At 36.7% G+C, this 27,805-nt stretch overlaps 1 protein-coding gene across 8 annotated transcripts in view; it reads left to right on the forward strand.

The window, feature by feature from the left end:
* Nucleotides 1–27,805, forward strand: part of ARHGAP12 (Rho GTPase activating protein 12) — a 74,914-nt gene that overhangs the window by 25,931 nt on the left and 21,178 nt on the right. For 3 of the 8 annotated variants that reach the window (XM_019005713.2, XM_015618678.3, XM_015618677.2), the window contains exons 3-8: nucleotides 5,721–5,984; nucleotides 10,911–11,051; nucleotides 12,610–12,690; nucleotides 21,114–21,239; nucleotides 24,495–24,569; nucleotides 27,353–27,414. In XM_019005713.2, the coding sequence (XP_018861258.1) occupies nucleotides 5,721–5,984; nucleotides 10,911–11,051; nucleotides 12,610–12,690; nucleotides 21,114–21,239; nucleotides 24,495–24,569; nucleotides 27,353–27,414 (749 nt within the window). The remainder of the gene's footprint in view (nucleotides 1–5,720; nucleotides 5,985–10,910; nucleotides 11,052–12,609; nucleotides 12,691–21,113; nucleotides 21,240–24,494; nucleotides 24,570–27,352; nucleotides 27,415–27,805) is intronic. The other 5 variants (XM_019005714.2, XM_015618679.3, XM_033520637.1 and 2 more) reach the window with 4 other exon arrangements.

Raw genomic sequence — 27,805 nt, forward strand, 5'->3', positions numbered from 1 at the left:
AAAATAATTTAAGTAGTTTCTTTTGGGCTATGAAGGGAAGGGAATGTATTTAGTTTGAGGGGCTTTTTGCTATGCACCTAGATATTGGTAGATTTTACTTGGAATCTCTCTTCCAAAACTTCCTTATGTATTGCTAGGATTTTTTTTTTTTTTTTTTATTATGAGAGAGCTAAAACAGAAGGGAACTTACATGGCTGAAATAACACAAGCACTTTCTGGTAACCCCGATGTCCTATGTACTAAGACTCTGTTTCATAATCTGGTTTCATTAAGCAAAATATTAGTAGAAGTATAAACAATTCATTGTGTGCAACTATTGCCAGTAATAGAAAGAAGTAATATATCAGCCTGTAGTTCAGTGTAAGCAAAATACAAAATTTCCTGAATTATAAAATTAGCAAAGGTGTATCATACTTAATTTAACTGTTTCTAGCCTAATCGAAAGTTGCTGACTAGCTATTAAAAATTACTTTAACTCTATCTGCTTAATTTTTAAATGGGACACCTTTTAACTGTTGAGTGGCCTTTATTAGGCAGATACATCTGAATTTTTTGTATGGGATGATTTAATTTCTGTATTGCTTTGCGATGTCATATTTTTTTTTCTTACCACTTTATAATGGCAGATCAACTGAACACAAGTACTTCAGTGCACTTAAATAATACTTGCATTACTATAACTTCTCTGAAATTTATAATCAGCTGTTAACAGTCTTATAATATTTACTCTCATGGTTTCATATGTTCCTTAGAGTTACAGTGTAAATTATCCAGTCTGCGTTGGAGAAGGTTAGAGCAGAAAAAAAATTGTTTCAGTTCCCATTTAATATGGCTTAATTAGCTGGCCCTGTTCACTTGTGAGGTAGCAGAGGACTCCCTGAAAAATCTCCCCGTGGGTTTTTCAATATAAATTGTAAATATGCCCGTATCTGTTAGAAAGAAAACAGAGTCCAGAGTCCAGTGTTTGTAAAAATATAAACCAAAATCGGAAAGAGGAAGGAAAAGATGAGCTAATTATTCTAGTAGAAGCTGTCACTTTATGAAAATGAAACTGTAGAGTTTTTGAGATTTATTTTTTATCATTCCTGTTGAATAAAGCTGGTATTGAAGTCCTGGCCTTCCTAAAAGGACAGTGGGAATTCCTTGGCAAGAAGCTCAGTTGTTGAGGGAACTGGGATGCTTCATTCCCAGCCTCAGGATGCTGTGGGCTTTGCCTGTTCTCCTTTCTTCAGCTTGCTGCTGCAGAGACAGTATTCCCTTGCTTTCCTTCAATATAATGCTCCTCTTTTACATGAGTATGGACAATCTGTTGTTTGTAACTTCATAAGGAGTATTGAGATTTGCCTTTCCTTTTTTTTTTAAAGTTTATTAATTTTTAACAGCTACTTGCAGCAATCTGAATGCTGCTACTGAAATGAAAGCTTTTACATTCAGGTTCATAACAATAAGAGAAGCTGCAGAGCCACCACCGTGAAAGCAGTTTGATGTGTGGTGGATCATGTTTTGCAGGCTAGCACTGCAGTCATTCTTCAAAACATTGTTATGTTCAAGAAGTTTTTGTCTTGAATTCAAGTTCTATAAAAGGAATAAGGTAATTACCAGTTACAAGCAAACTTTGCTTTCTGGCTTTTTGTTGCTGGCATACTGTGCTACTTCACAAGGTACTTTTCATTACTGAAATGTGTACAGTTTGCTTTCCATTGCACTGAGTTCAGGTTTCCAGAGGCCTGATAGCATATCTGTGGCCTTTGTTAAAAATGTTGACTGTTCATTCATGAATGATTAACAGGTTGTTTTTTTTAAAGGCCCGTATCTGCTTCCTACTGTGCCAGTATAAAAACTGTTCTGAAAATGCTGTGTGTGCAGTCTCTGAAGAATGTTGTGTGTTGATCCTGGAAACTTGGTCCTGCCTGCATGAAACTCTCTTCCTTATCAATTAGCAAGGATCTAGTGCAAGCAGACTTTTCTGAGAGACCGAGATTAAATGTGGCAGATTTCTACAGTGTTATACAGAGCATTGCTGAGCTCTGGAAGGGATCCTTATGTTCTTGTAGTTGCCAGAGTGCCTAATAGACTGTAAAATTTTCATTCACGTTGTAGCGTCATAGAAGTATTTCTGCTTTCTAATCTTCCTACATCATTTTTCCAGCAAGAGTCCCTCACTGTTCTTAGCAGGAGAAAGCAATGTGAAAAAGTCTGATATCCATATCAAATAGCAAATGAATGTTGAAATGTTTGGAGTATAAGGCATTTAGTGTGTGCATGCATGGGCATGTTGAAGGATGTGTTCTTGCAATTCTGATAGTGAGAAGACAAGAAGTCTCTTTGGGAAGATTTAATTCCATGTTGATGAGCATTTAAAATTTGATAGTAAAAAAAAAAGGCCTCAGGGAGGGAAGTTCTTTCTGGAAGTCCTGTTTAGTGTTTGGTATATATTTAAATCTCCTTTAACTGTGTCTGTCTGGTTTTGGGCATACACCCATGGAAGTGATCAGGAACTGTTTTGGTCTAGGTAATGCTTTGTCTATTCATATTAATATATTGTTAGTGAGTAATGATTTTGATGAAGTTAAATTGATCTGCTTTTTGGCTTGAAATGATGCAAGTTTTTTGCAGAGCTCAGTTGTGAACTCACAAAATGGTCATCTGCAAGGAAGGGGGGGTGGTGCAGTGCCCGGGGGCTCTACAGGGACATCTGCTGTGACCTGCCCGTGTGGGACTCTCCTTCCCAGCCTGAGGGGTGGGCCTGAGGCAGGATTGACCTTCCTGCCAACACTGGCAGAGCACATATACTAATGTCAATTTCAGGAAACTTTGAACTTTATAAAAGCTACCCAGGTTTTTTTAATCAATAAATAAGATATTCTTGACAAAATTAGCCTTGGTAAGGTTGGGTGCTGTTGAACTGAGCAATATCCTAGACATAACAACATACCTCATCACGTGGTTCAGGGTGTGAGGAAGTTTTGTTGTGTGCTACAAGGTTATTAAAAATAGTTCTTGATAACAAAGTCATATCCCTCAAATATGTATTTATGAGCTAAGCTGTGTTTTACAGTCAGATTGGTGGCATTGCATTTTCTTACTGCTTCACTGAAACCTGTAATTTCCAGACATCTTTCAATAATCTTGCAGTTCTCCCTGAAAAATCTGTCAGAAGAGAAAGCAACAGGGAATGAGAGTAGCTGGAGGGTTGGCTTGGCAGAACAGCTAGTTGTCTTGTTTGTTGCTCAGGAGAAAAGTTCTGTCTTCTCCTTGAAAACCAGAAATTGGTATATTGAGTTTGGAAGCACTAAGGATTCAGAAGAAAATCCTTCATTTGCATTTTCATATCATGTTACTGTTTTAAACATAACTTATATGCTGCCTGAGTTAGGTGGCAGTACTTTGGCCTCCTAGTATCGGCTGAGCACATCCATGTCTTGCAGTTTGATCTGGAGTTGTGCTGGTTATAATGCTGAAATGGTTGAAAACCTCGGTGTGAAGCATCTGAGCCATGTTCCTATCTGTTGCTTGAGCATTTCCTATGTGTTTGCTTTGCATTCCAAAGCAAAAATATACCAAGTATTCTGTGTTGCAGGCTTTCTATTTGGAAAACACTTTTATTAATACATAGAACTGTTCTTTTAATGATGGCACTTAACTGTCTTAATTAAAACAAAAAAGTAGCTGTTCAATGTGGGCCAGACAGCGAAGCTGCCTTATTGCTTTGTGTAGAAGAGGAATTTCAAGAGAAGGTGAGGGTTGTGCAAGCCACCAGCCCCCCATGGCAGCAACCAGGGTGCTCAGTGGTGCCACTTTTGCCACTTCCTTAAAAGAGAGGAAGGAGCTGGAGGTTTGTGCGTTCCGTGGTGTCATTTCAGTGACAAACCGCGTGGTTCAATGGCAGGGTGATTTATGTGGGAGATGCAGCTCTGCAGGCTCTTAGGGACACCGAGGCAGAAACAGTGCTCTTGAATGAGGAAGCATCTAGTTTACTGTGCTAACATCCCAGGGAACTGATTCATCCCTGAAGACAGTAGGGTGGTCTTCATTCACAGTAATGTTGTTTATGCTCTTAGGGCTCTCAAGGCAGCTGTTCTGCCCTGCTCATCAAAAAAAACAAAAACAAAACAGTATGTGTGACTTGGATAGTAGAAAAATATCCTTTTACTGTTCATCAAGTTTTGTAACAGATTTTTCCTTTGAATCAGGTATAGGAGGATACTGATTTGTTTTGGCTTCCAAATTTTGCCAGTGCTGCAATTTTTTTTTGTTTTCAGCACTTGTGGTTTGCCTTAGATGTACTGTACTTGCTATATCTGGTAAGCTGTGTTGTCTCCTTTAAAGGCACGCAAAACAAGTCCATGCCTGTTATAATCTCATTAAGTTCCTCTCTAGCTGTTTCCCCCTTTGGTTGTGGATATTGCCCATATTTGGTTCTACCTATGGTGCAATCAGTTTATATCTGATTGTGTGGTATGATATGCTGTCTTGCCTGAGCAAACCCTGATATTTTATGATTAGATGTGGCCTAGATTAGCATCTTATGATTTCAATGCTTGAAAGTATTTTATAAAAGATCTTTTGTGCAATGCAGTAGCAACAGGAGGCACAAGGACTTGCCTACAGCCAAGCTGCTCAATTAAGACCAAAGAGATGTATAAATTGTATAGTTTTTCCTTTAGAGTACCTAAATATTGTTCCCTAAAATACAGAAATGGCAGTGCATTACCAGGAAACTTAAATTTGGTTTAATAACTAGCTGCTTTCACAACCTCATAATCACAGCTCTCATGAAAACACATGCTCTTACACTTTACATGGTATGTTTGTATTAGACTTTAATAATTGAACATCTGAAGCTTTATTTCTCTCCTAAACACTGTAGGGGCTCATTTGGGAGTACTTGTGATTTCAGTAAGTTCTGTGGTCTTCTAACCATAATTTCTGCTGTAACATTAGCAAACTTAATTAATAAGCAATTGTCATTAGTGTTTTATTTTCTTGTAGGTATTTGTCGTTCTACTTTTGTGCATGTATGTGAACAAAATCAAGTGAATAAGAATATGCACTTAATTTCTACAAGAAAAGAGGGGTAATTGAAACATTTGGTGGTGTCGCCTAGAATAGTTTCAAATAAGCATATTTGAAAAGGCATACAGGTGAACTGCCCGGCTGTTTTTCAGAATTCCATAGTCACAACATTGTGCTCAGCTTTCCGACTGAGATTCCTGTTTAGACCTTGCTGAGAATGCAAAAGTGCTGCTTTACATTCATCATCACTATCAACAGTGAGGTGGAAAGTTTGGGGAACAATCTTTGCCTAACAAGTGGCATCTCAGAAATGCTATGTACTGTCTTGAACAAGATCACATTACTTACAGTTTCTGAGCAATATTTGAACTGTAAAACTGAAGTTTTTCATTTCAGCAAGGCATGGCAAGCATATAATTTTTTGTTGATGATTCCAGTGTATCCACTGCAAGACATAATTATCAGCTGTCATCTGGAGAAATGCTAAAAAATTGGTTCAGTATTAAATAAACATAGCTTGTGATATCTACCTTAGAATTAAGAATCTAATGTTCTTACAGCCCAGCATTTTACAGCTGTCCTTTGTGCTTTTGTACCTAACAAAAAAAGGAGTTTGTTGGTTTGTTTTACTACTGTATTCTGATTTGTAAGGGAGCATTTGAAAATTCTTTTGCTCGTTAACAGTGCGTTTCTTCTCTCAATAGCCAACTACTCCACCAAGCCAAGGGAGGCCTGATTCACCAGTTTATGCTAATTTACAAGAACTGAAAATATCTCAGTCTGCACTTCCACCACTACCTACAAGTGCTCCAGTCCAAATAAATGGGGAATGGGAAACCCATAAAGATACGACAGGACGCTGTTATTACTACAACAGAGGATCACAGGAACGAACCTGGAAACCTCCGCGGTGGGCCCGAGATGCAAGCATTAATAAAGGGGATTCCCAGAGCCATGCAGATCATGAGGTAGTTCCTTCTGAGATCAAAAGCAATGAGATTATAATGCATATGAATGGTCTTTTGCTGTGGAATTTGGTATAACTTAGTTTCAAGGTGTCAAGGAGTGTCGTCCTTTGTCTTTTTGCTTATGTGTCTTGGTATGAAGTAGTCAACAGTTTCACTCTTGAGTTGCTTTTGTGTACAGGAATGTGTACATGAACTGTGTGGAAGAGTACCAACTTGTGAAAATGCCTGTAAAAACAGCCTCATAGCTGTTGCTTATAGATATTGCTACTTTTGACTAGATTACATTCAGGCCATAAACATATTCTTTAGGTATATCAATGGATTTTTTTCATTTATATAAAAGTTTTGCTTTTGCAAAGTCTTTTGGTAAAGCTTTGCTGCTGACCTTGCTTGAGACAGTTGAAGTTTGATGTGAAGTTATTTATGTTAAAAGATGATTTGGACTAATATTTGAGGTGCCAATTTATTCTGTGCAGCCAGGTGCTAGGGAAAGTGTGATGGTGGGGTGTATTTATCTCAACTCCATTGGTTCAGATAAAGCAAAGGAATAATTGGGAGATGGATATTACTTATATAAAAAAATTTGGATTTTCTCGTGCACCAACTATATGTAATGTCTCTATATACCCTATATCTATATATCTATATATCTATATATATATCTAAGCTATAAAACCAGAGCTTAGTTTTAAAATTGAATTGTGGACTGCTCAAAATTTTTTGATTGCTGGAAGCCTGTCACAGAAGTCTACCTCTGGAAAGGTAGGAACAGGAGAGAAAGGGAAATAGAAACCTTTCATTTCCTTTGGCACTGGCCTTCACAGCAACCGTGACATCCACAAGTATTTAAATAGCCAAATTTTTTTTGCCTCAGGTGCATGGCAGCAGTAGGCAAACAGATGGAATGTTTATGCTTGCTTCATATTGGTATCTCTGGTGATGGTCTCTTATTTTATCACTGACTGTCCTGTTGCTGGATAAGACTGGTTTTAGTCTGGATAAGACGATTGCTTTTTTGAGTAGTGATGTTCCTTGTCATAGTAATGGTTTTCTCATTATTTTAGTTCTTCCTTCCTTTCATGGAAGGACTTGCAAGAATTCTTTCTCCCTCCCCATCTGCAAGCAGTCCCTCTTACTCATCCAACTGTACCATCACTTCACCACATTGCTGTATCTTCAGAATGCTTGATTTTTTTATTTATTTTTTTTAAATTGCCCATAACTTCTTTCATCTCAGTTCTTCTGTTTATTTGTTTTTTTTTTTTTTATTTTATTTGCTTCAGGTACCACAAGCTGGCCATCAGACAGTAATGTCTGTCAAGTTTCCAGTCTTTGTGAGAACAGTGGATGATACATGTTTTGATTTTTAACTAGGCACTAAAGTCTGTATTTGCAGTAGCATAAGCTCCTTAGGTAGTTTATGTCTTGACTGGGTTATCAAAATATGAGTCTAGGGAGACATACATGTTGTGTGGTCACATCAATCCACTTACCAGCAGTCATGTGTTGATTTTGAAGCTGCCTTTCCCCCCACCCCCTTTCCTTTCTTTCCTTTTCTGTTCTGCATTTGAGCATATGCTTCACACTCCACTGTTTGTGTTCCTTTTTGGATACTTAATCCAATATAAAGTAAAGATTGAGATCCAAGCCTGAGAAAAATGTAGGGCATCTCAAATTTTGTCTGATTAGGAAAAGTTAGAGCTAACATATCTTTATAACTATAGTATTTTTTTTTTTAATATTATACTCTAATAATAATTGGCTTTTATGCTAGTCTGAGTTATGCTCTTTTAATAATAGAAGAGTACATGCAGGATTAAATGCTAGTTTCTACTGATTTGTCCTCACAAGAGCTTGTGTTGTAGTAGGTAGCAAAATGGAAGGTGATGTAAAAATGAGAGCTGAGGAGGTCACATATTCTGAGTAATACATGAAACATGACATAGTTTAGTGTTGGTCTTTGAACTTTGTGATTAGGAAATTGAATTTTATTGGATAATTAAAAAAGGGCATAACTGTACCTTATTGGCCAAAGTAGCTGGTCACAGACATGACATAAAGAAAACAGTTGTAGGTACTGACAGTTAAATGGATGTTATATGTTACATGGATGGGATGTGGGGAAGCAGTGAAGTCCTATGGACAGGGCCTATAAGAAGGTGTATAAGATTTTGGAATTACAGATAAAATGTATTAGAGGCAGTGACTTGTTAATGTATCTGAGGAAGGAGTGTTTAACAGTAACTACGAGAAATTTGTCAAGTGAAGTGATTTAATTAAGTTGAACTGTAAAAGGAATGAGATGTCACAATATCAGAGAAGACAAACCCTTAATACCTAGGTTGGAGGTCATAACGTGAAGCAGACATCCACAAAATATCCAACAGCTGTATAAAAGCAACTGGCTTTAATTGAATTTCAGAACTAGATTTAAACCGTGTCCACAATGTGTTTTCATTCCATGTTTTTTGTTTCAATATAAACAAACAGTAATAAAGTAATGGTAGCTAATTAGTATTCTTCCTGACTATTTTCACTTTCACAAGTAGTAATAACAACGTTAAAAGCTAGAAAAGTGAAGTGATAGAAGGGAGACAGATAGGTAATAGGACAGAGTTCCTATTAAGTGCATGATGATGAACTGGTCTCTGCCCCCATTTATTGTATGTAAATAGAAAAAAGCCAAGAATGACAATAGAAGCAATGATGTGGAGGACTTTGTCTGTAATTCTCTTCAGTGTCACTGCAAAGTTCTTACAAGGTGTAAGGGTGGGCAGCTGTCTGCTTAGAATAGCTTTATTTAAGTGTGGGATAGTGTAACTGGGATGAGACTTGAGATAAAGCATGGATAATATGAAAAAAACATACAGGCAGTTAATGCTGAAAAAGTGTTGAAACTGAAATTGAAAGCTGTGGAACATGGATTAGCCAGTGTTCTCTAAACCCTGTTGATGCAGCTTTAGCAGCTGTTCCCGACAGCTGAGGGACAAGGAATGCCTTGGCTTGGTAAAATTTGTAACAACTCAGGAATTTTGTTGAAGTTCAGGTCAGCAAATGTACAGGATATGAGTTGAGTCTTGCAGCATCTAAACTATTATTATATGGATGCCATGCAGATAGACTGACATTAACAGTCACTCCTACTGCACAACAGAGTTTTTTTAAAGAGAATTCTCATTTTTAGGTCTTCTATTTAATTTTACCTGTGTACAGTGTTTCTTCAATGTCAGGAGTTGCTTGGAAGAGACAAATACCAATATATTATATTATTACGTCATAATCTCTGTAGATAGTAATAATAAAAATGTCCAAAGTCTTCTACATTGATTTGCCATATGTCAGTGCAATTAATATTTAACTATTAAAACCATGTAAGGTTAACTACAGTATAGTTTTCCTATTAAACAGTAGCTCAAATGGGGCCAATAGCATCATTGGCAACTCTTCAGTCTTGATTCTGCAAGTGTAAAAATGGGACTGAAGACTCCCCCCACCCTGCTTCCTCTGCTTTTCTCCCTTCCCCACAGTGGTTAGGAATTGGCACATGTGAATTTCACATTGCCCCGTGTGCAAGAGAGGTAGCATTGGTTAATCCATAATTTACATGCTCATGTTCTGTAAGATGTAGAGGACATTTGCATTTTTTCACATTCCTTAATTAATGGCCTAAAGATTTCCTATGGGTTTTCCTGTGCTTGGTAAACTGGATTGTGTCAGCTGGGGGAGTTTGTGTCACACAAGTGGTAAGGTACTCAGAAAAGTAACACCAAAAGCCTGTGTAGAAATTATTTGAATATGTCACTAAACATATAATCTTTAAACCCACTGGCTTTTAAAAACTGGGGAGTTTCTGATAATTGAATATTTTTTTGTAAGACTTAACTTTTTTTCTGTTTAAAATTGAAATTGTGTGTCTTTCCTGCCTTACAGTTTTTTTCAAAACCCTTATGCCAGTGTTATTGAACCATAGTATTTTACTCCTGTAGTTTCTGAGTAGCAGGGTGTCTTAAATATCTTGCCTCCTGCTAGCTGAGAATCCAAGACACTGTGAAAGAAAATCTGCATAGAAATCCTCAGGAGACCATAGCATAGAGATGTTGTGGGAGATGAAAGAAGGGAGATTTTTTTGGATGCATGGAGTGGATGCTTAGAATAAGACTACAGTGTGTTAGCAAGGGGGTGAACAAGGTTTATGGGGGAACAGAAATTGTTTGATGTGTGTGTAAAATCTTTTCTCTGTGTTACACATCAAACTTGTTCCTAGCATAATAATTTACTTTTGCCTTCAGGAAACAGTTTTTCACCTCAGCTAGCTGTGCCTGGTGGAAAGCCTTGCCTTTGCAATGCGCTTTGTCATGTGCATCAGACTTGGGAGGAGGAAAGTAGAAATTCATATTTTAAGATGTGTTGGACAAATACTGTAAAATGCTGGCATCCAAGAAGGTGGAACTGGAGTTTCAAGTTGTCCTTAATCAGTCCTGTGTTTCCAGATGTATTTGAGAAAAGGAGAAAGATTTAGGTATGAAAGTCGGGATGATGGGTAGGAAACTGACATATCAGGGCTCAAAGGTTTTTCTAAGGCAATGCAGATTACTAAAGCTAACTCTCTTCATTAGTGATGTAAATTTGTAGGAATAAAATTTGGATAGGCAAAACCCCTGGAGTTTGAGTGGTGAAATCTGGTATAGTGGAAATAAAAAAAAAAGTATCAGTAAAAGATACTTTTTGTTCTGAAAATACTTTTTTTGGGTATTTTTTTAATTGTCTGCACCATAAAAATGCATCTCATTCTTTCATATAAGATATAAAAATGTGAACTCTTTGATTTCATTACTATTCTCTTTCTAGTCAAATAATCTTTGATCTTTCAGATTTTAAAGCGCTTTCATTCTCAAAACTGCCTTATATGTTTCTGACTACTTGTAGCATCTTTCATCAGAAGAAAACGACCACAGTTCTTGTTACAGCCAGTCAGATAGTCAGTATGGTTCTCCTCCAAAGGGTTGGTCAGAAGAGTTGGATGAACATGGTCAAACCTTATATACCAATGACTATACTAATGAAAAGGTACTTTTTCCTTCTTCTCATCATGTGTTCTAAATCTTTTCCACTGATTCACTTCTAGAAATGAAACCTGCGTTTCCAAAAGTGGAGAGCATACCTCAGCAGGATCTCCTTTTGTTTTTTTTTAAATATGCATGAAGCTTTAGCAAGTGAACTGATTTTTTTTCTTATGTATGTTTTTGTTATTTAGAAGTTTTATTTCCCCTTGTGTATCCAGTTCTATTAAATGAACGTACCATGTACAAGTCTTTTGGTTCCTGCCCTCCCCCTTCCTCTTGGTTATATTTCAGGAATGAACTTCATACCAATAAGTTTTTCTTACTGTCTTTTAAGAGCTGCTCTAGTCTACATAGACCTAATTAAGATGATTTTAAACTGCATGTAATGCTGCTTTATCACTTTCATAATTTCCTTTATTAGAGATTTTCACTATTGCTTTCAGATGTAGACAAACTTTTTAATTAAATTGCAGCTATATCAGCAGATTTATGCTTTATTTAATTTCTGCTGACAACTTACTGTGATTCTGGGCATGCCATAAAAATTTCTCCCACATAGGATAAATTTGTATTTGTTTATATTTGTAAAGCAGACCATTTTTCTAATTGTTCACTGAAGTTGTATTTTGAGATTTTTAACTTCTAGAGTGTTCACTGAAACAGTACTTTGTTTATCATATTGTAGCACCACCTGTTCTTGAGTTGAATTAGGCAGGTTTTATTTGCAAGAATTTTCTAAATAGTTGGAGGTTTTGGTCAGTTTTAGAATTTTATCCTCTTTAATCTGTTTCTGACACGCATCTGTAAAGAACATTCCTGTGTTTTAGCAAATATTCAGCCTTCTTTTTCAATTGCACTGGGATTGATAAAAACCAGCTTTTCCTACCACAAACAATTATAGAAAGGCAATCTTGTGAAACCTGCTTGAGCCAAGAGCCTTGCTGTGTTTCTGTATTTTTCTGCAATCATCTTGTTGATTTTTGCTCATTGCAATTTTATTTTTTCTGCATGACCAGTGCCAGTTGCCATGGGTTTACTTCTTTGATTGTGGTAGTTGCTTCTAGAGGTTACAGAAATTATATTGTCTTCCTCATGATTTCTCTAAGGACTGCATCTCATGTTTCCATTGATGTCTTAAAAAAGTTGTTCAACAAGTGCATATATCTCCCAAATTATCAGCAGTTGCTGGTTGAGCTGCTTTTTTGTAATTTTATGTATAAGATCCTGATGCAGATATGGAGGAAAAATTGTGCCTCCTTAAACTGACAACATAATGTTAATAAGAATGAGATATGTCATCTTAAAAAAATATCTATTTATCACAATCTCTTGTGTGATATCGCAGGACTTTTTTTCTGAGGAGTTACAGAAGAAAAAAGTCAGGATGTTGGAAGCCACTGCTCTCATTGCAATCTAACCTTAGTTAATGGTGGTTGTGCATTAGACATGGCTGAAGTGGATGGCAGTTAATTAAAAATTAACCTTAAATCTCAGGTCTCAGAGTTGTGCTGTTGTGACTGTCACTCTGATTACGTTTTCTATCATCACATTTCTTTCTGCAGTGGATAAAACATGCAGATGAACAAGGTAGACCATACTACTACAGTGCTGATGGTTCCAGATCAGAGTGGGAGTTACCTAAGGTGAGTGACCTAAAAAAGAAACTTAACAACTTGGGGCTTTCCCCTCTTCCTGAATGTGTCTTCTATCAGGCCTTTAATGTGAGGACTCAGATACTGCTCTTTGTTACTTATCACATTTTCATGGAATTTCTGATTATGAAGAGGAAAAAAAAATATTCTCAAGGACATGAAAAATGGATGTATTTAGCTATTCAGATGTCAGAGGAGATCTGGTATCTTTGCTGAACTGAGCAAAGGTTTTATGCAGGGCTGCAGAATAGGATCTGTGATTTTGCTGTGATAAAGAAAGCCTGTATGGGAAAAAGAGAAATCTTCACTGAGAAATTGTAGTCTATTTCTAGTACCCTCCAAAGTGTTTATACAAACAAGCGTTGGGGAAAAAAGAAAGTTTCAACAGAGTTTTGTGGTATCTTTGAGGATGACACCGTTTCACCAGAGGTGTGTTCTGGTATTTATTAATTTCATAATGAAAATAGAAATTTGTAGCTAAGTGACAGATCTAAGGACACTTGATAGTCTGAGGATGTATCTAATACTATTTAATTCCCATATTCACTTCAAAAAAACTAGGACATTTGCCATATGGATGTTGTTATGTATGTCTTCCCTGCTGTTTGTTCAATGCTACATGACAACATGTGACCATTAAAAATTGTTTCACAGGAAAGAGTGTGTGTAAATATGTGAAAAAGCACGTTTTTCCATTATTGCTTTATCAGTACAAAAATCACTGTCTTGAGTCACTTTCTCTTAGAAAGGAGCAACCTTAATAGGCTCTTTCATAATACTTGTGAGAAAATATTTACATTGAAAATTATGAATAGAGTTATATACTCAGCTCTTTTGTTATGTCAGTAGAAGAGTGTGCATCTGAATCACAGAAGAGTTGAGTTAGCTTAGCTTAGAGAATTCTCTTGTGTTAGTCTGATGTGTTAGATAACTTAAATTTTGTACCTCATGTATGTATTTAATGCCTCAATGTAACAATAAGATCTGTACCTGTTGGTTTGAAAAGCTCTTCAGCTTTTGATTAGTTATTGGATTTATTAGAACTCTGAAAATGTGATAGACCAAGGTTTAGAAGCAATTTTTACTTCAATATGTATAATTGAAATAATTTTGGGGAATAATGTCATGAGTACTTCATTCTATTACTTCTGCTGTGCAGAAAGTTTTGACTTGGAAGAAATTGTATTTCACAAAAATAGATTGAGTTTGGATTTTGATTAAATAGCAAATTGCCTTTAATCCAATTAGAGTAAGTCACAAAGTTAATGCAGAACCATTACTTGAGGTACACTAGGAGCCATTAACAATGGGTTCTAGTATTGGTTGAATAATGCATGTTATTCTAGTGATTCTAAACAAAGTCTCAGTTCTCTTGTATTAGTAACTACTTCCAAAATTAAACATAGCCTTTGGTTTGTAATTTGTGATCTGAAAGTGATCACGTTGCTGTTAGAAATTTTCCTTGAAAATTATTTCTCATGATCCACTTGGGCAGAATGTACTTTTGAAACTAGTAAGTCTTGACTGGCAGCAAATATAAGGTTAACAGAAGAAAATGAGCAATTGACTCTTAGATTCATGATCCATGAGTCTCTGTATTTCCTGAAGTCCGTGGCTTTTAACTTTAAATTCTGTTGAATAGATTAAATATTTCAACAAAAGATTTAGCTAGTTTATGTAACTATATATTTGAAGATGTTATGCTTGTGAGTAATTAAGCATGATTGAAGATTAGTCTCTCAAAAATCTTGCTGAAGCTGGTTCTAAAGTATTTAAACAAATGAATTAGACCACAGAACTGCTTTGAAGAAAAATGATCTATGTTGAAAATTCTCTTGATTAGTGAGACAAAACCATAGGAAGCTCTCAGCATTGTAATACTTTCTTAAATGAAAAGTAAGTTACAAGGAAAAGTCCTACTCTTGCTCAGTTTTGTTTGGTTTTTTTTTCCCCCCAGTGTATTTAGCACAAATATTGCCTTCCAAATCTTGTGAAATAAAGTGATGTAATAGCATGGTCATGTAATGCTATTAAAGCAGAAAAAGAATAGAATCTTTTTGTTAGATTGCTTTTAATAATCTGGATTTCATTAGAACTAAAAATGGTTCAGTGATTTCTGGAAATAGCACACTTACTGAGCTAATACTGTGACATTAAAAATCTTCCGAGTAATAGAATTAACTATAAATGCGCACATGCTTGGGAATAACACACTGTTCTTGTACATGTTTTAAAAATTGTGAGGGTATATGTTGGGAAGGGAGGACAGTTACAAAACAAATGACTTTAGACAGTCTCACAGAAAGCCCTCCAGTCATGTGAATTTAAATAACATCTAGGAATAGCTGGATGCCTCTGGCTAAAAATGATATTTCAGATGGAGTAGCTTTGACAACTGCTGAAAAGTCTATTAAGGCTCATGATGAGTATGACCCAGCTTTCTGCAGTGGAAGAGAGCATACTGAATTAATCTTTAAAATGGATAATAATATTTTAATCATAGTTTCTACTAGATCTTGCAGACGACTGAGATTTCTGATCTGTGACACTCTGCTGTATTCAGGTTTTGGTTCTTGCAAATTATTAAAAAAAACCCCGACAAACAAGCAATTAAAAGTTAGACACTATAATAAAATATGTTTATTTCCTGTGTAGTGAAAGAATACTGTCTAAATTCAGGTTAAGAAGGGCTTCAACCCTATTCCAGAAACCTTGTTTTCTAATATGAGTTTTATGACTTAAGCAAATGAGAAAGCTCTAGTAAAGGTGAGGGGAATTGGACTCATCTCAAGAGCAAGAACCCCCTAATTTATGAAGTTTCAAAAAAAGTTAACCTATCAAAATGCCAAAAAAAAAAAAAAAAAGTGGGAAATCTGTCTAATAAATATTGAAATAAATAGCTCAAATGAGAGAGGGGACAACCTAATAAAAAGTAGAGATTAAAAATCTCAGATTTTCCAAATGCATTCCTAGGCCAACACTTGGCGTAAGAGCACGATGCCTGACTTTCCTCTGAGCAAACTCGCTGATCCAAGAGTACTTTGGAAGAAAATGTGTGTACTTATAACCCTCTGGAGGGAACTCAGTTTTAGTATTAATATTTGCAGACTGTGACATTGCAAGTGCATGTGTCCTTCTCACAAGTTCCTGCAGCATAAGCTTTCCTGGTGTATCCACAGAGGAAGCAGTAACTGGAGGAGCTTCATTTTTGGCAGTGTTAATGGATCAGCAGTCTTAATTCACCATCTCCACTGCCAGCGTCGGAAGTGAGCTCAGGGCCTCAGTTCTGGTTCCTGGTGAATTATATTCCTGATGGAGACCTGAAAAATGTCAGAGCATGATAGCTGAAGAAATGATAGTAAAACAGGGTGCAGGTAATGTCAGGAACATACCATGCAACCAGATGGTGAAAGAAAATAAATATGAGAACATGTAAATAAAGCTTAGTTGTCTTATGGTAAATTTGTCTTGCTCTGAGCTGTGCTGCTGGATTTGAGGTTACCCTATGTGCTGGCATTTGAGTCTACTGCAAGTCAATGCCTTGGCAGTCTCATTAGCAGTAGTGACATCCTTGTCCTAAAATTTGGGATTGGCTGGTGAAAGTTGAGACAGCCGTAGCTGGTGTGAGGATCCAGGTAGCTTTTAACAGCACAAGTTGTTAAAAAAACAAACCTGAGTTAAGTATGAGAAGGCAGTCAGGGTTTTTTTTTTCCTTTCTCTTTAACATATATATTTCTACTCAAAAAAACCTGGCCTGATCTTCCTCATTTGTCCCTTTGTCCTGGGTTTAGTGGCTACCACCTCCCCCCAGCTTGGGCTTGGGCACACAGTTAATTTCTTCATTTGTATCTTACCTTTCTTTCATGCTAGTGTTCTAAGTTCTGCTACCTTAATCCCTAAGAACCTCATTCATCTCTAGGAAGGGTTTTTGTTAAACCAGTGGATTTTTCTGCCTCTTTCGCATTCTAAACTCTTGGCCAAGTCTTATTTGTAGCCATATTAGTTACTGGGCATCTCCTCCTCTGTCTTTGCCTACTGTTAGTCCATAATGAGCAGAGACCTGCTTTTCTCTTTGCCATGGCAGTCCGTCTGTTGAAGACATTGGTACCTGTGGCAATCAGCAAGGACTTGGGGCTGCTTATAAAAGGTGAGCAGTGGTGGTGACCCTGAGGATTAAAAATGGAAGCAACACGAACAGAGTAGGTTATCCAGAGGTGTCTTTCAGTCGCTGGTACATCTGAGCTAGAGCTTCTTGTCCCAAAGGTCTCATTCTGCCTGGGTTCTGTTCCTTCTGTGTGGCTGAGACCTCCAGATGCTGCCTCCCTGACATTCTGTGGCAGAGAATGAGGAGTCTTCATTCCCTAGAGAAAGAAAGGGAATGACATCCCTTAAAAGGACAAAAATAATCCTGATTTATTTGTTTAGGGAGGTTTAAGAAAAATGTGTTACTGATTAGTTGATAGGAAAAGCAAAAGCTGTAAAATAGGCGTTACATCTATCACAACAAAAAAGTTTATTCAAAGCCAAGGACAGTAGGAGCACTAGACAGTCATTTTGTTCTGAGGCAGCTTTAGTTTTTTCAAAGAAGTTTCTTCTATTTCAGAAAGTCTATTGGGACAACTGCAAATAACATGCATGATGTGCTAAAGGGTAATAGGATAGCACAGTGGTTTTAAATGCTGCTGTTTTGATCTTTTACTGCAGTAAGTTAGAGTAAAATGCTTCGCTTCAGGTCTTTATCAACTTTCAGTACTGGTTTCTTCCCAGTCTTTTCTCCCTTAGCCCATCCAGTTTCCTTGTCTGGCTGAAGATGTTGCTAACACAAACCAATAAGAATCTTTTTTCTGTTTCTTAAAGCTGACAGATCTGTGCCATCCCTGTAGAATGGGGACAACTGCTACAAATAACTTGGAGGTGTTACATTTGTTTCAACCACAATTAGGCTAGGACAGAGCCTTGAGCCATGTATCAGCTTAAAATTACATAGAAATCACTCAGCCAGTTGAAGAGGTTAGAAAATTTTATACTGAGGTGAAGAAAGCCTTTCAGTAGCTAGAGAAGGTATTGAGCAAATTCAGCAATGAAAATAATATTGTGTGACCTAAATTTACACCAATGGTGTCCTTGAACTACAACAAGACCTGTTACAAAAACATCCCTGTTTTGCTTGGTGTGTGCTGTCAGAGAATGAAGGATTTGCTCATGTGCCCGCTGTGTGATTGGAGATGCTCCCGATGAAATGGGGAACAGGCTGGGGTGATGTGCCACAGAGGTTGGTGTAATGGGACAAGTTTGAGTTTGTGGAGGATTTCCAAGGAGCAGCAGTATGCAAATTTGGAGTTGTGTCCTATGTTTTAAAAAGTTTTACGGTTAGGAAAATAGCATTGCACCCTGAGAAGATGCTGTTAAGGCATGTGGTGTAGCAGGGGTTGACCGCTAGGCACTGTGGTGAATGGGTTGATTTTATTGCAGAGGATAGCCCTTGCCTGATCTGTCTTCAAGATTACACCAAGTTTTAGGCATAGAAAGCCTGCTTAGAACCATAACCACATAAAAAACAAGATTTAGTTTGTGGGAAGGCAGGCCCAACCTAGTGTCTGGTAAACAATGATCAATATTCAAATCAGGAGGCGAGAGAGAGAGCAGCTCCTCTGCAGGCAGGAGTCCTGTGGAGTGTCAGAAAGGGAACTGGACCCAAAGCTGTTCTGCAGGGCTTTTTGAGCTGAGGTTGGGTGGGGGCACAGCAAAGAGAAGCAGAGTGGTGTCATCCAACCAGGCAAGCCTTCCAGCTCTGGCCACCTCTCCCTGGCCAGTGGACTCTGCGTGGTCTAGAGGATGGTGAGTACCACTGGACAGTGCAGAGTAGGAAGTGGTGTCTCTGTCTCCCTCTGAGACATCTCTTTGGAGATCACAGACCTAGCCATGTATTTTAAAGGTAGAGACTTGTCTTGAGCCCAGACACACAAAACTTTTTACTTCCACATCACTCTTCCCCCCAGTATGTTTTACCATTTCTAATGAATAAAACAAACAAAAAACCTCATAGACATCCAAGAGAAAAAAATTTACTTGAAGTTTCTATTGTGAGAAAAATGGAGCAGAAATGTCAAGTGTTCCCTTTAAAGACTTGTCAGTTTACTAACACTTGTTTGTATCACCAATGCAAATTATTTAAGCTGCTAAGATGCATAGAGCTCACTGTTCCTGAGTTGTTAGCAGTGCTTTGTCGATGAGCTCCATATACTGTTGCTTTGCTTTCTTGTTAAATATGTTTAGTAAAACTTGAATTTCATGTTACAGTTCCTTTCTCCTTCAAGGTGCGGCTGTCTGTTAGAGAAGTTAACTCCTGATGGCTTGTGATAGTATCAAAGGCACCATTTAAATACAGATCACCTATGCCCATATCCTAACTTTTAAAATGTACTTGAATTCAAGATAAATTATGTCAAAATACATATTGGTTTGTTCAATTATTTGAGTTACTCAAATGGAAAGTGCATGGAAGATTTCCATAAATAATGTATACCAGTGTCAGTAATATGTAAATCTATTTCTGAAATAACAGTTCCGTGTCATAGCAAGAAATGTGTTGGAGATGCCCACCTAAATGGGTTAGAGCTGCTGCAAGGAATGCTATTTGTTGCAGCCTTTGTGATTTGGACATAGTTTCACTGGAGATTGTTTAGATTTTAGTTTTAATGCTGGCAGGCAATTTTGCTGCATGTTGCTCAGCGTGCTGCTGTGGTTTGGGTTGCAAGAGCACCAGCAGAGTGGATATTTCCTTAATGAGAAAGCAAGCCAGTACTAGGGTCCTTTCAGCATGTATCATGGCTCAGCGTTTGATTTAACAAGGAGACAAACTGAGTTGCTTAAACCTCACCACTGCACGGAAGCAGTTTTCTTGTGAGTGGAAATGTGCTGGAGCCAGTACAAAGGCAGGCTCAGAAGTGACTTTCTGTAGAGATAGCTGATACATTTCTGTCTGTACATGAACTACTGAATTTTGTTCTCAGTACTGCATCCATTCACTTGGGAATGTTTTACTAGTCTTGTGCATGTTCAAATAATGTAACAAAATGCCAAAGTTATTTAGCTTTTAAGCAGCTGCTGGCTTATTGGAGCATTAACTCTGTTCATAGTAAAATACAAAGCGAACTCAAGCGTCGTGAGTGCTATAGCAGTAGCAATGCTGGTTCTTTATTTGGACAATAAATATAACTGTATTATGCAGTTGTGGTTAGATTTACTGTTTATGTTTAGGTTAAACCTTGCCATGCTTTGTTGGTATGAGCAGGTATAGGTTATTCTGTCTTTGAACATCTGAGGCTCTGAGCTTATAGCAGGAATCAGTAGCAACACCGTAGAACTTTCTCAGGTGAAAGGGGGATTTCACTATTGTTATTTCCTGCCTAGTGGATTCTAGTGCTTTATGTGACTCCACAAATACTGCCTTAAATTTCTTTATATGTGCAGATTTTAGTCTTTTGAAAGAATGACATTTTAATAAATTACTTAAAACCCCCATACATTAATGTTGTCTTTTCTTATTTTTGTTTTCAGTATAACACTTTATCTGAAATATTTTTAGAATTTTTTATGATGTATTGATTGTGATGATATAAAATGGCAACACTGTTAACGAAAAATATGCTTCAGGTGTGAGATCTATTTAAATGCTATGTCCTTCTCATAACCCTCATATTTTCTCAGCAAGTTTTCATGCTCTTTACTAGAAAGCCTATGTTATGATAAATATGGTCTCTCCTCAGTTGTTACAGCTCTGCTAGGACTTAAAATTACTTCCTGCTAAATGTTTATCTTCCATGCATATGGAATGTGTACATTTATATGTGGTATGTCCATTCCACACCAGCAAATTATTTTATAAGCAATTTGATGTGTTTATTCTGAAAAAGCGAGTCCTCTGTGTCTCCTCTCCTAGGCATCCCAAATCTTTGGGTCAAAAAGAGTCATACCAGGCAATCATAATAATCTAATATCTTACTGCAGAGTAATAGGTTTTCTTTTTCTTACACAAGAGCTGGTCAGGTGCTGTAGTACTGTCAATGCAATATAAAGAGTGAATGTTTAAATCTTGTATTTCCTGTAATTCCTTGGTGGTTTTCAATACCCTGTTGGGTTGCAAAATCAGCAGCATCTGCTGTAGAAGAAATCATCTCTGCCAATTGAGAGTATTATCCCAACACAGCCGTAGTTACTGCTTCAGAGAGGACTGCAGGAGAAAGGACAATTCTGAAGACTAAATGCAGAATAAAATCAAGGCAGTTTTCACAGCCTTGGGTGGTAACATCAGGAGTCTGAAAGTTTGTACTATTTAGGCATATGAGTAGTATGTCCAGGTCTTGTTTGCACGAAGTAAATTTTACTTACAATTTTATTTTTCTTTTCTTTAGTATAATGCTTCACCACAGCAGCAGAGAGATATTATAAAGAGTAGGAGTCTGGACAGGAGGCTACAGGAACCGATAGTTTTAACAAAATGGAGGCACAGCACAATTGTGCTAGACACCAACGACAAGGTAGGAGCAAGTTATCAGCATGCTGAAGTGCCACTTATTTCTAATATGTGACATATTTAATCTACCAGAAATGACTGTGTCTGAATTTCTGAAATTTCATTTTTCTTTCAGTCTCTTGTATCTTTGTGTATAACATGCAGGCACAACCAAGGGCAGTTCAATAACTTCACTGTTGTTACTTTGTGAATAGTAGCTCTTTCCTCGTCCTTGAAGTATTTTAACTAGTGTTAGTTCAGGGGAAAAGCTGTGCATGGTTACAGCAGCGTTGTAATATTGCTACTGAAGGGCAGAGAACAGTACTGAAAGTGCTGAAACACTTGGCTTTGATCCCCTTCAGAGCTGAGCTGGTGTTTAGTCTGAAAAATGCTGTGAGTCAGTAACAACAAAAGCTGTTTTCTGCCCATTCTTAGGGCATGTTCTTGGTAGTCTTTTTGGGCTTTACAGTAACAGATGCTATTTAGGCTAGCAAGGAGACAAGGGCTTCTCCCTTGGTCTCCCTCTGCTTTGACCTTTTGCTAGCCATTTCTGCTTGTGCCAGGCCATTCTGCCTGTGGGTGAGGAGAGCTGATGTGAGCAGGGAGGAACTGAAGTGGGTGCTGTACAGTGGTGACAAAGTGGTTTCTGTAACTTCACTGCAGTCCCTCCCAAGATTCATGGAAAATTAAAATAACAGTAGTGATGAAATCGTAGCAGAAACTTCTTATCATGAAATACCAGGAAATGGCATTTTTTAAGCTCTCTTTTCCTAAAATTCTGAGAAAAAAAATTAAATAAATGCAGATTTGAAAATGTAAGGAAGAGCCTATGAGTGGCCTTGTGTAATCACAGATGTCAAAACCAAACTTGGATGGACAAAACACACTAGTTGTAATGACAATGTATCTGCTGCTCAGAACATCACTTGCTCGACCTGTTGTTTCCATTTTAATGGACTTGCTTTCCATGAGTTGACTTAGCTCTTCAGAAGAGGATGTATTGGATTTGATCTTGAGCTTTTGAGTTGTCAGTTTGGGATATATCATTTGTGGTGTTGAGGAGGCAGTGGGCCATGCTTGGCTGGAGACTTCGCAGCTCTCGGCATTAATTCATCTCGAGTGATTGTGAGATCCCACTGCTGCCCCTTTCCCCTCCCTCCACCTCTTCTCTGCCTCATGCATCTTCTGTACTCAGTGTGTTGTGGCACTCCATGAGACACAGCCTAGATGAAGCCCTGGTAAATCAAAGCTGAGTGGACACTTCTAGCCTCATGTGCAGCTTATGCTTCACAGGTATGAATGGTTTTGTTGGGGAAAGCTTGAAGTTCTGGCTTCGCTTTTAAAGGAAGATGTAACTTTATTTTTTGGCATAAGATGTACTGCTGTTTTGGAAAGAACTTGATGTAGTGCTATATTGAATGAAGAAGCTTTTGTAAAACATTGAATAAGTGGTGCTGTTTACATTTCTTCAAGGCTCAGTGTTCACATATCAAGAACTTAAACCTAGTGAAGCAAACATGAAAATGCACAAATGTTATGGATAATGACCAAAAGAAACTCTATTTGAGCTGCATTTGTGATATCTTAAGTCAGCAGCCTAAAGTTCCTTCAACAGTTTCCAAATGTGTAGGCAGCCAAGTGTTTTTTATTGGTAAGGAGAAAACAGTTTATGTGAAGCACAACATTAATGTTTTGAGAAAACTTAAAACATTTAGTGGAGCAATAAACTAATGTTTTATGGAAAGACAAATAATTTTTAGTGTAGCTGTTTTATTACTACTAGCAGATACACTGTTAATATATTCTGCTTTAAATTAGTGTGTGAAAAGGGAATGTTTCCTTACCACAAATACTGCATTTCTTGTTCCAGAGTTGCTTTTGCTGTATCAAAACTATCTCAAATTCAGAATGAAATAGAAAGGAAATCAACTGATATTTGGTTCTATTCATCTGGCACATGAACCCCAAGCTTTCTTTTTAGCTGTCTCCTAGGGAAGCTGTTTTCTGCTTGTTTTCCTTATTTGTTTTTTTTCCTGGAAAAATAACGAAACTCAATTGTATGAAAATAGGGCAGTCAAAAGAGTACTTGAAGTGTGTCAGAGTGAAAATATGGGTTGCCATGGCTCATGAGAATTTGATGATACCAAACATACTGGTTAACAGTTTATTGGCTGTGGCACATATCTGGATATAGACATCAGCTAAAAAATTTGATAAACATAGGAAAAAATACCTTCCTGTGAGGGACAATTGATTTTCTTAATTTGAACAATTTTTTTTTTCTTTGAAGAAAAAAGTATGGAAAAATATTTTCAAAATATTGAAAATATGGATCATTTAGGCTGTTCTGCTTAGGAGTTCTAAAGTTCTCTGTTATTATTCTAGTAAGAGAATCAGTGAGCCACTTCTCTAGGTAGATTTGCAAGTGAATTTTAAAGCACAAGTGTGCAGTGCTAGGTTGCAAAAGCAAACTGGGTTTAGGAGAGCTATATAGGGATTTAAAAAGAGAGGGGGAGAAATGTGCTAACAGTAACAGAGAACAAGTGATGTTTTTCTTCCATTTGAAATTCTTTACCAGATTTTCAAGCAGTGTGTTTGTGCAATTCAGTCATTACTTCAGAGGAAATGCACATGCCTTTTTTTTTTAATTCCAGATGGGCAATTTTTCTCATTTTCAGAGATTTATTATTTTATTTTGGTCTGTAGTTAACTGTTCAAAACAAAACCCCAAATCTCTAGAGATTTTCAGTGTTTGATTATAAAGAGATTAATGATCATGACTCGCAAAAATTAATGAAGTTGGTATGTGTTTTTTTACATCCATAACTTTTTTTATGCTAATATTGTATTTACAAACCACACATAAATATATTGTATTCCTTAAAATCATGGTATTCATACATAGTATCTTGTAATAAGCCATTATTTTAAATATATATCATAATTTGGTAGCAGTGTCATACAAAAAATCTACCCCTTTATTAGGATGAAGGCTTTGCTTGAAGCTGATGCAGCATGTATTAACATCTTTTTTTCAAATGGTTATGTACTAATTTAACCCAGTTTGAGTGTTGTCTGTAAACCTTGTAAGAACACTGTTTAAGCAAATTCAGAATGTAACTGTATGAGAATATTATAAATGTTTAAAACAAGTACTTTTCTAATCTAATGGGTGTGTAAAAAGTAAGAGAGAGAAAGCAGCTTTAGGTTAAAAAAAAGAAAATAATTATATGAAAGATAATAACAGTATCTGTTGACATTGATTATTTGAATTTTATAGGAATCATCAACTGCTTCTAAGGCTGTTTTTCCTGAAAATGAGTCATCTCCGTCTTCACCAAAGCATCAAGCCACAGTCAGTATGCAAAGTGTTTAAATAGATAAGTAGATGTTGTAGAAACTGAGCTATTCATGATTAGAGAATTGAGGGTAAGCCTTCTCGTTCTTGGGAAAAATAATGGGATAAAACTGTGTGAAGGCTTTGCATTTTAGAAGGAATGTGTTACATCCAACTCTGCTTTCAGGAAAAAAAATGTGAATGTCTTTGGTTTAAATGCAACTTCGTGATAGTATATTAAGTTAAAAATTCACTGTGGCCAAATTATGTGGAACTCAGTTTACTTCCTTCATATGTAGTGTATTGAAAGGTAAAAACAGAAACAAATCCCCCCCCCCTTCATGGAATCCCTCACTGTTAGTAGTCAGTAATAGTTTTGTAGCATTGTACCTCTGATTTTGGCTTGTGTTTCAGTCTTCTTAAACAGAGATAGGGGACTTATCCTATAGGGCACCATAAACTCTGTCATTTTGAGTTAGTAGATTAAGATCTGAGAGAAAAACCTAAGCCTGCTAAACAGCTTTTTTAAAATTTCAGTTTATGCTTGAAATGTGATCATTAATTTTCAAACAGTGGAAAATGGATAAAAACGTATTTTTTTTCTTTTTCTTTTTTTTTTAAATTTTGGGACTGTACTACAGTAGCATTGAAATAAGTAACTTGGTCAGTTTTAGCAGCCCCTTGCTAGGTACCTCAGGGCATTAAAGCCACAACTTCTCCTGTTTCTTTCTTACTCTGCATGCAGGAGAATAGTTCTCTGGCTTAGTCATGATAATCTATTCTTACAATACTTCAAACAGTTATTCACAATAAAATAAATGTTGTTTATTAAGCAAGCTTAGCTGATAGCACTGCACAAAAACAATTATTGTAAGCTGCATATGATCTAATTTTTTTAAATATGGCTCAGATCTTGAATTTTTGGAATTGTATTTTGCAGAAGAGCTCACTCCTGATTCAGATAATAGAAAAAAAATCTGTATTTTCTTTGGCTGTTTCCTGGGATTTAAATATTCCACAGAAAGTTGGTAAAGTTTTGGGAATTTTGATCCTTAACCTGCTTTCCTCTTCTTTTTCCTGATTCCATTAATTTTCCCATTAGTACCCCCTAGTGTTGCTGCTAAGTAGGGCAGTATGATACTTTCTCTGAGTAATTCTCTGGAACAGCCCCATTTGTTCCACAGTGAATAATTGATTAAAACCATTATTTATTTTGGGAGGTGAGCACAGGTTGCTCAGTAACTGTGAAAGTTGGTGACAAGGTGTTCTGCTTGTTAAAAGCCAAAGGTTGGTTAAAAGGGTGTAGTTCATAGGACTGTTGGTCCATGGTCCACATGAATCACAAATAGAATAGTCTAAAGAATAGGATAATTCATTTGTTTGGCTTTTTGGAGAGTGTATGAGGGAAAGGGACTCACTTTTTCTGTTGAAAATACCAGTTTTGGAAAATAATGCATCTGTCACTGGCTAGGAAGAGCATTTCAGCCCAGTGACAATATTAAACTGAGTAAGAGCAGCAGTTACCATTGGACTGAAGTAACATCTGATCCACCAGCTAAACACCTTTGTCCTTGATAATGTGTCTTTTCTGTATCTTGTGTGCTGGGCTTGGAACATGTAGGTAGAATTTTTAAGGTCCATGAAAAACAGATCTGAGTCTCTGATAAGAGTGTTGTCCATGGTATCCCAGCCAAAAAAAAAAAAAAAAAAAAAAAAAAATTCTTCAAAATTGTATTGTGCAGTTACAGTCCATTTAAATTTTGGATTTAGAGGAAAATTCTGAAGAGGATTTATCTTCTATTTTCATTGGATCTAGAATTGAGTAATGTTTTTAATGATAAAACTAATTTAGATACATTCCTTAGTTGATGGTTTCAACTAATAGCATATTTCATACATTAGGAGCTGTTAGAAGCTGATACTGAAGAGGAATTGATAAAAAAATAATTTAGTGTTCTTTTAGCACCACTGTCTGGTAGGACAAGGCTGGGGTGTCAGAAGGAAATGGTAGATTTTGATACCTCGTCTTAAGATGATGGTTTAAGTAAATCTTTTTATCCTATAATGCTTTTTTGAGCATGCCTTCATTTTATTATTTTTACACGGAAACTAGAAATATTCACTCCAAATATTTGAAACTTGCAAACAGCCTTCTTGTTCAGCAGTATTCTTTTCCCACCAATCACTGACTGGTCTTACATTTTTTTGTAGGCATGCTAATATAGATGGTTTTCATCAACAAGACATAACTAAGTAGTTTAAAATTCTGCTATTTTCCATAGGGATAGGAGAAAAAGAGGACATCAAAGAAATGCTTCACTCTTCTGTTTTTAACATGAATATGTTAATTTTTATGCACTTCAAGCATGTTTTATTTAAAACATGAAATCATATTGAAATTAATAGGAAGAATTTGTATGGGAATTTAGGCTGGTTTTTATCAGCCACCTCCTTTTTTAGTAAAGGACTATAGTGCTGTTATACAAATCATTGCAAATTTACATTCATAATTTTCACTGTCTTCTGTCACAAATTATTTAATTTGGCTTGTCCAAAGAACCTTGGTATTGAAGGAAAGCTTTTAACCCTCTGAATGGTAATAAGTACTTTCCCAGAGGAATTTTGATTTTGCTGATCTCTTAATATTTAAATATGCTTAAAGACAGTTTCTTGAAGTTAGAACATGAGCAAAGATGGCTCATTGCCAGAAATGGATTATTTGGGGGATTTTATTCTGTGATGTGATGTTAATAGAAGCAGATTTTATTTTATATTTATTATGACTTACTCTTATCTTACAGGGTCAAGAAAAGTATGGGTTATTAAATGTGACAAAAATTACAGAAAATGGGAAGAAAGTTCGGTAAGTCTTGGACTTGAAAAGTGCATGTGCTTAGGGTTTATACAAGGCCTTTTGTATTAGAAGAGCACACTGGGGTATGCAACTTCTTATTTTTTGTCTGAATTTGCCTTAGAGGTTTTCCTGTATGACACAGCTTAACCTTACCCCATGTGTTTGTCCCAGTGAGCTAAAGCTAATGGACTGCAGGGAGCCAGAGGCTCATGTATCAGAGCCAGGCCAGTGATTTCATGAAGGTGTATTGATGAGACAGCTTTTTAAAATGGCATTGATTGATTGATTGATTTACTTAAGAGCAAATCTGTATAGGTTATAGTGTGTCTTGTTCCTTGGATAAAATTGTTGTAAGAGGAGCTTTCAGACTTTGACTTCCTGTCCTTTACCTGTCAAGGAC

The sequence above is a fragment of the Parus major genome, chromosome 2 (assembly GCF_001522545.3).
Source record: "Parus major isolate Abel chromosome 2, Parus_major1.1, whole genome shotgun sequence".
Lineage (NCBI taxonomy): Eukaryota > Metazoa > Chordata > Aves > Passeriformes > Paridae > Parus > Parus major.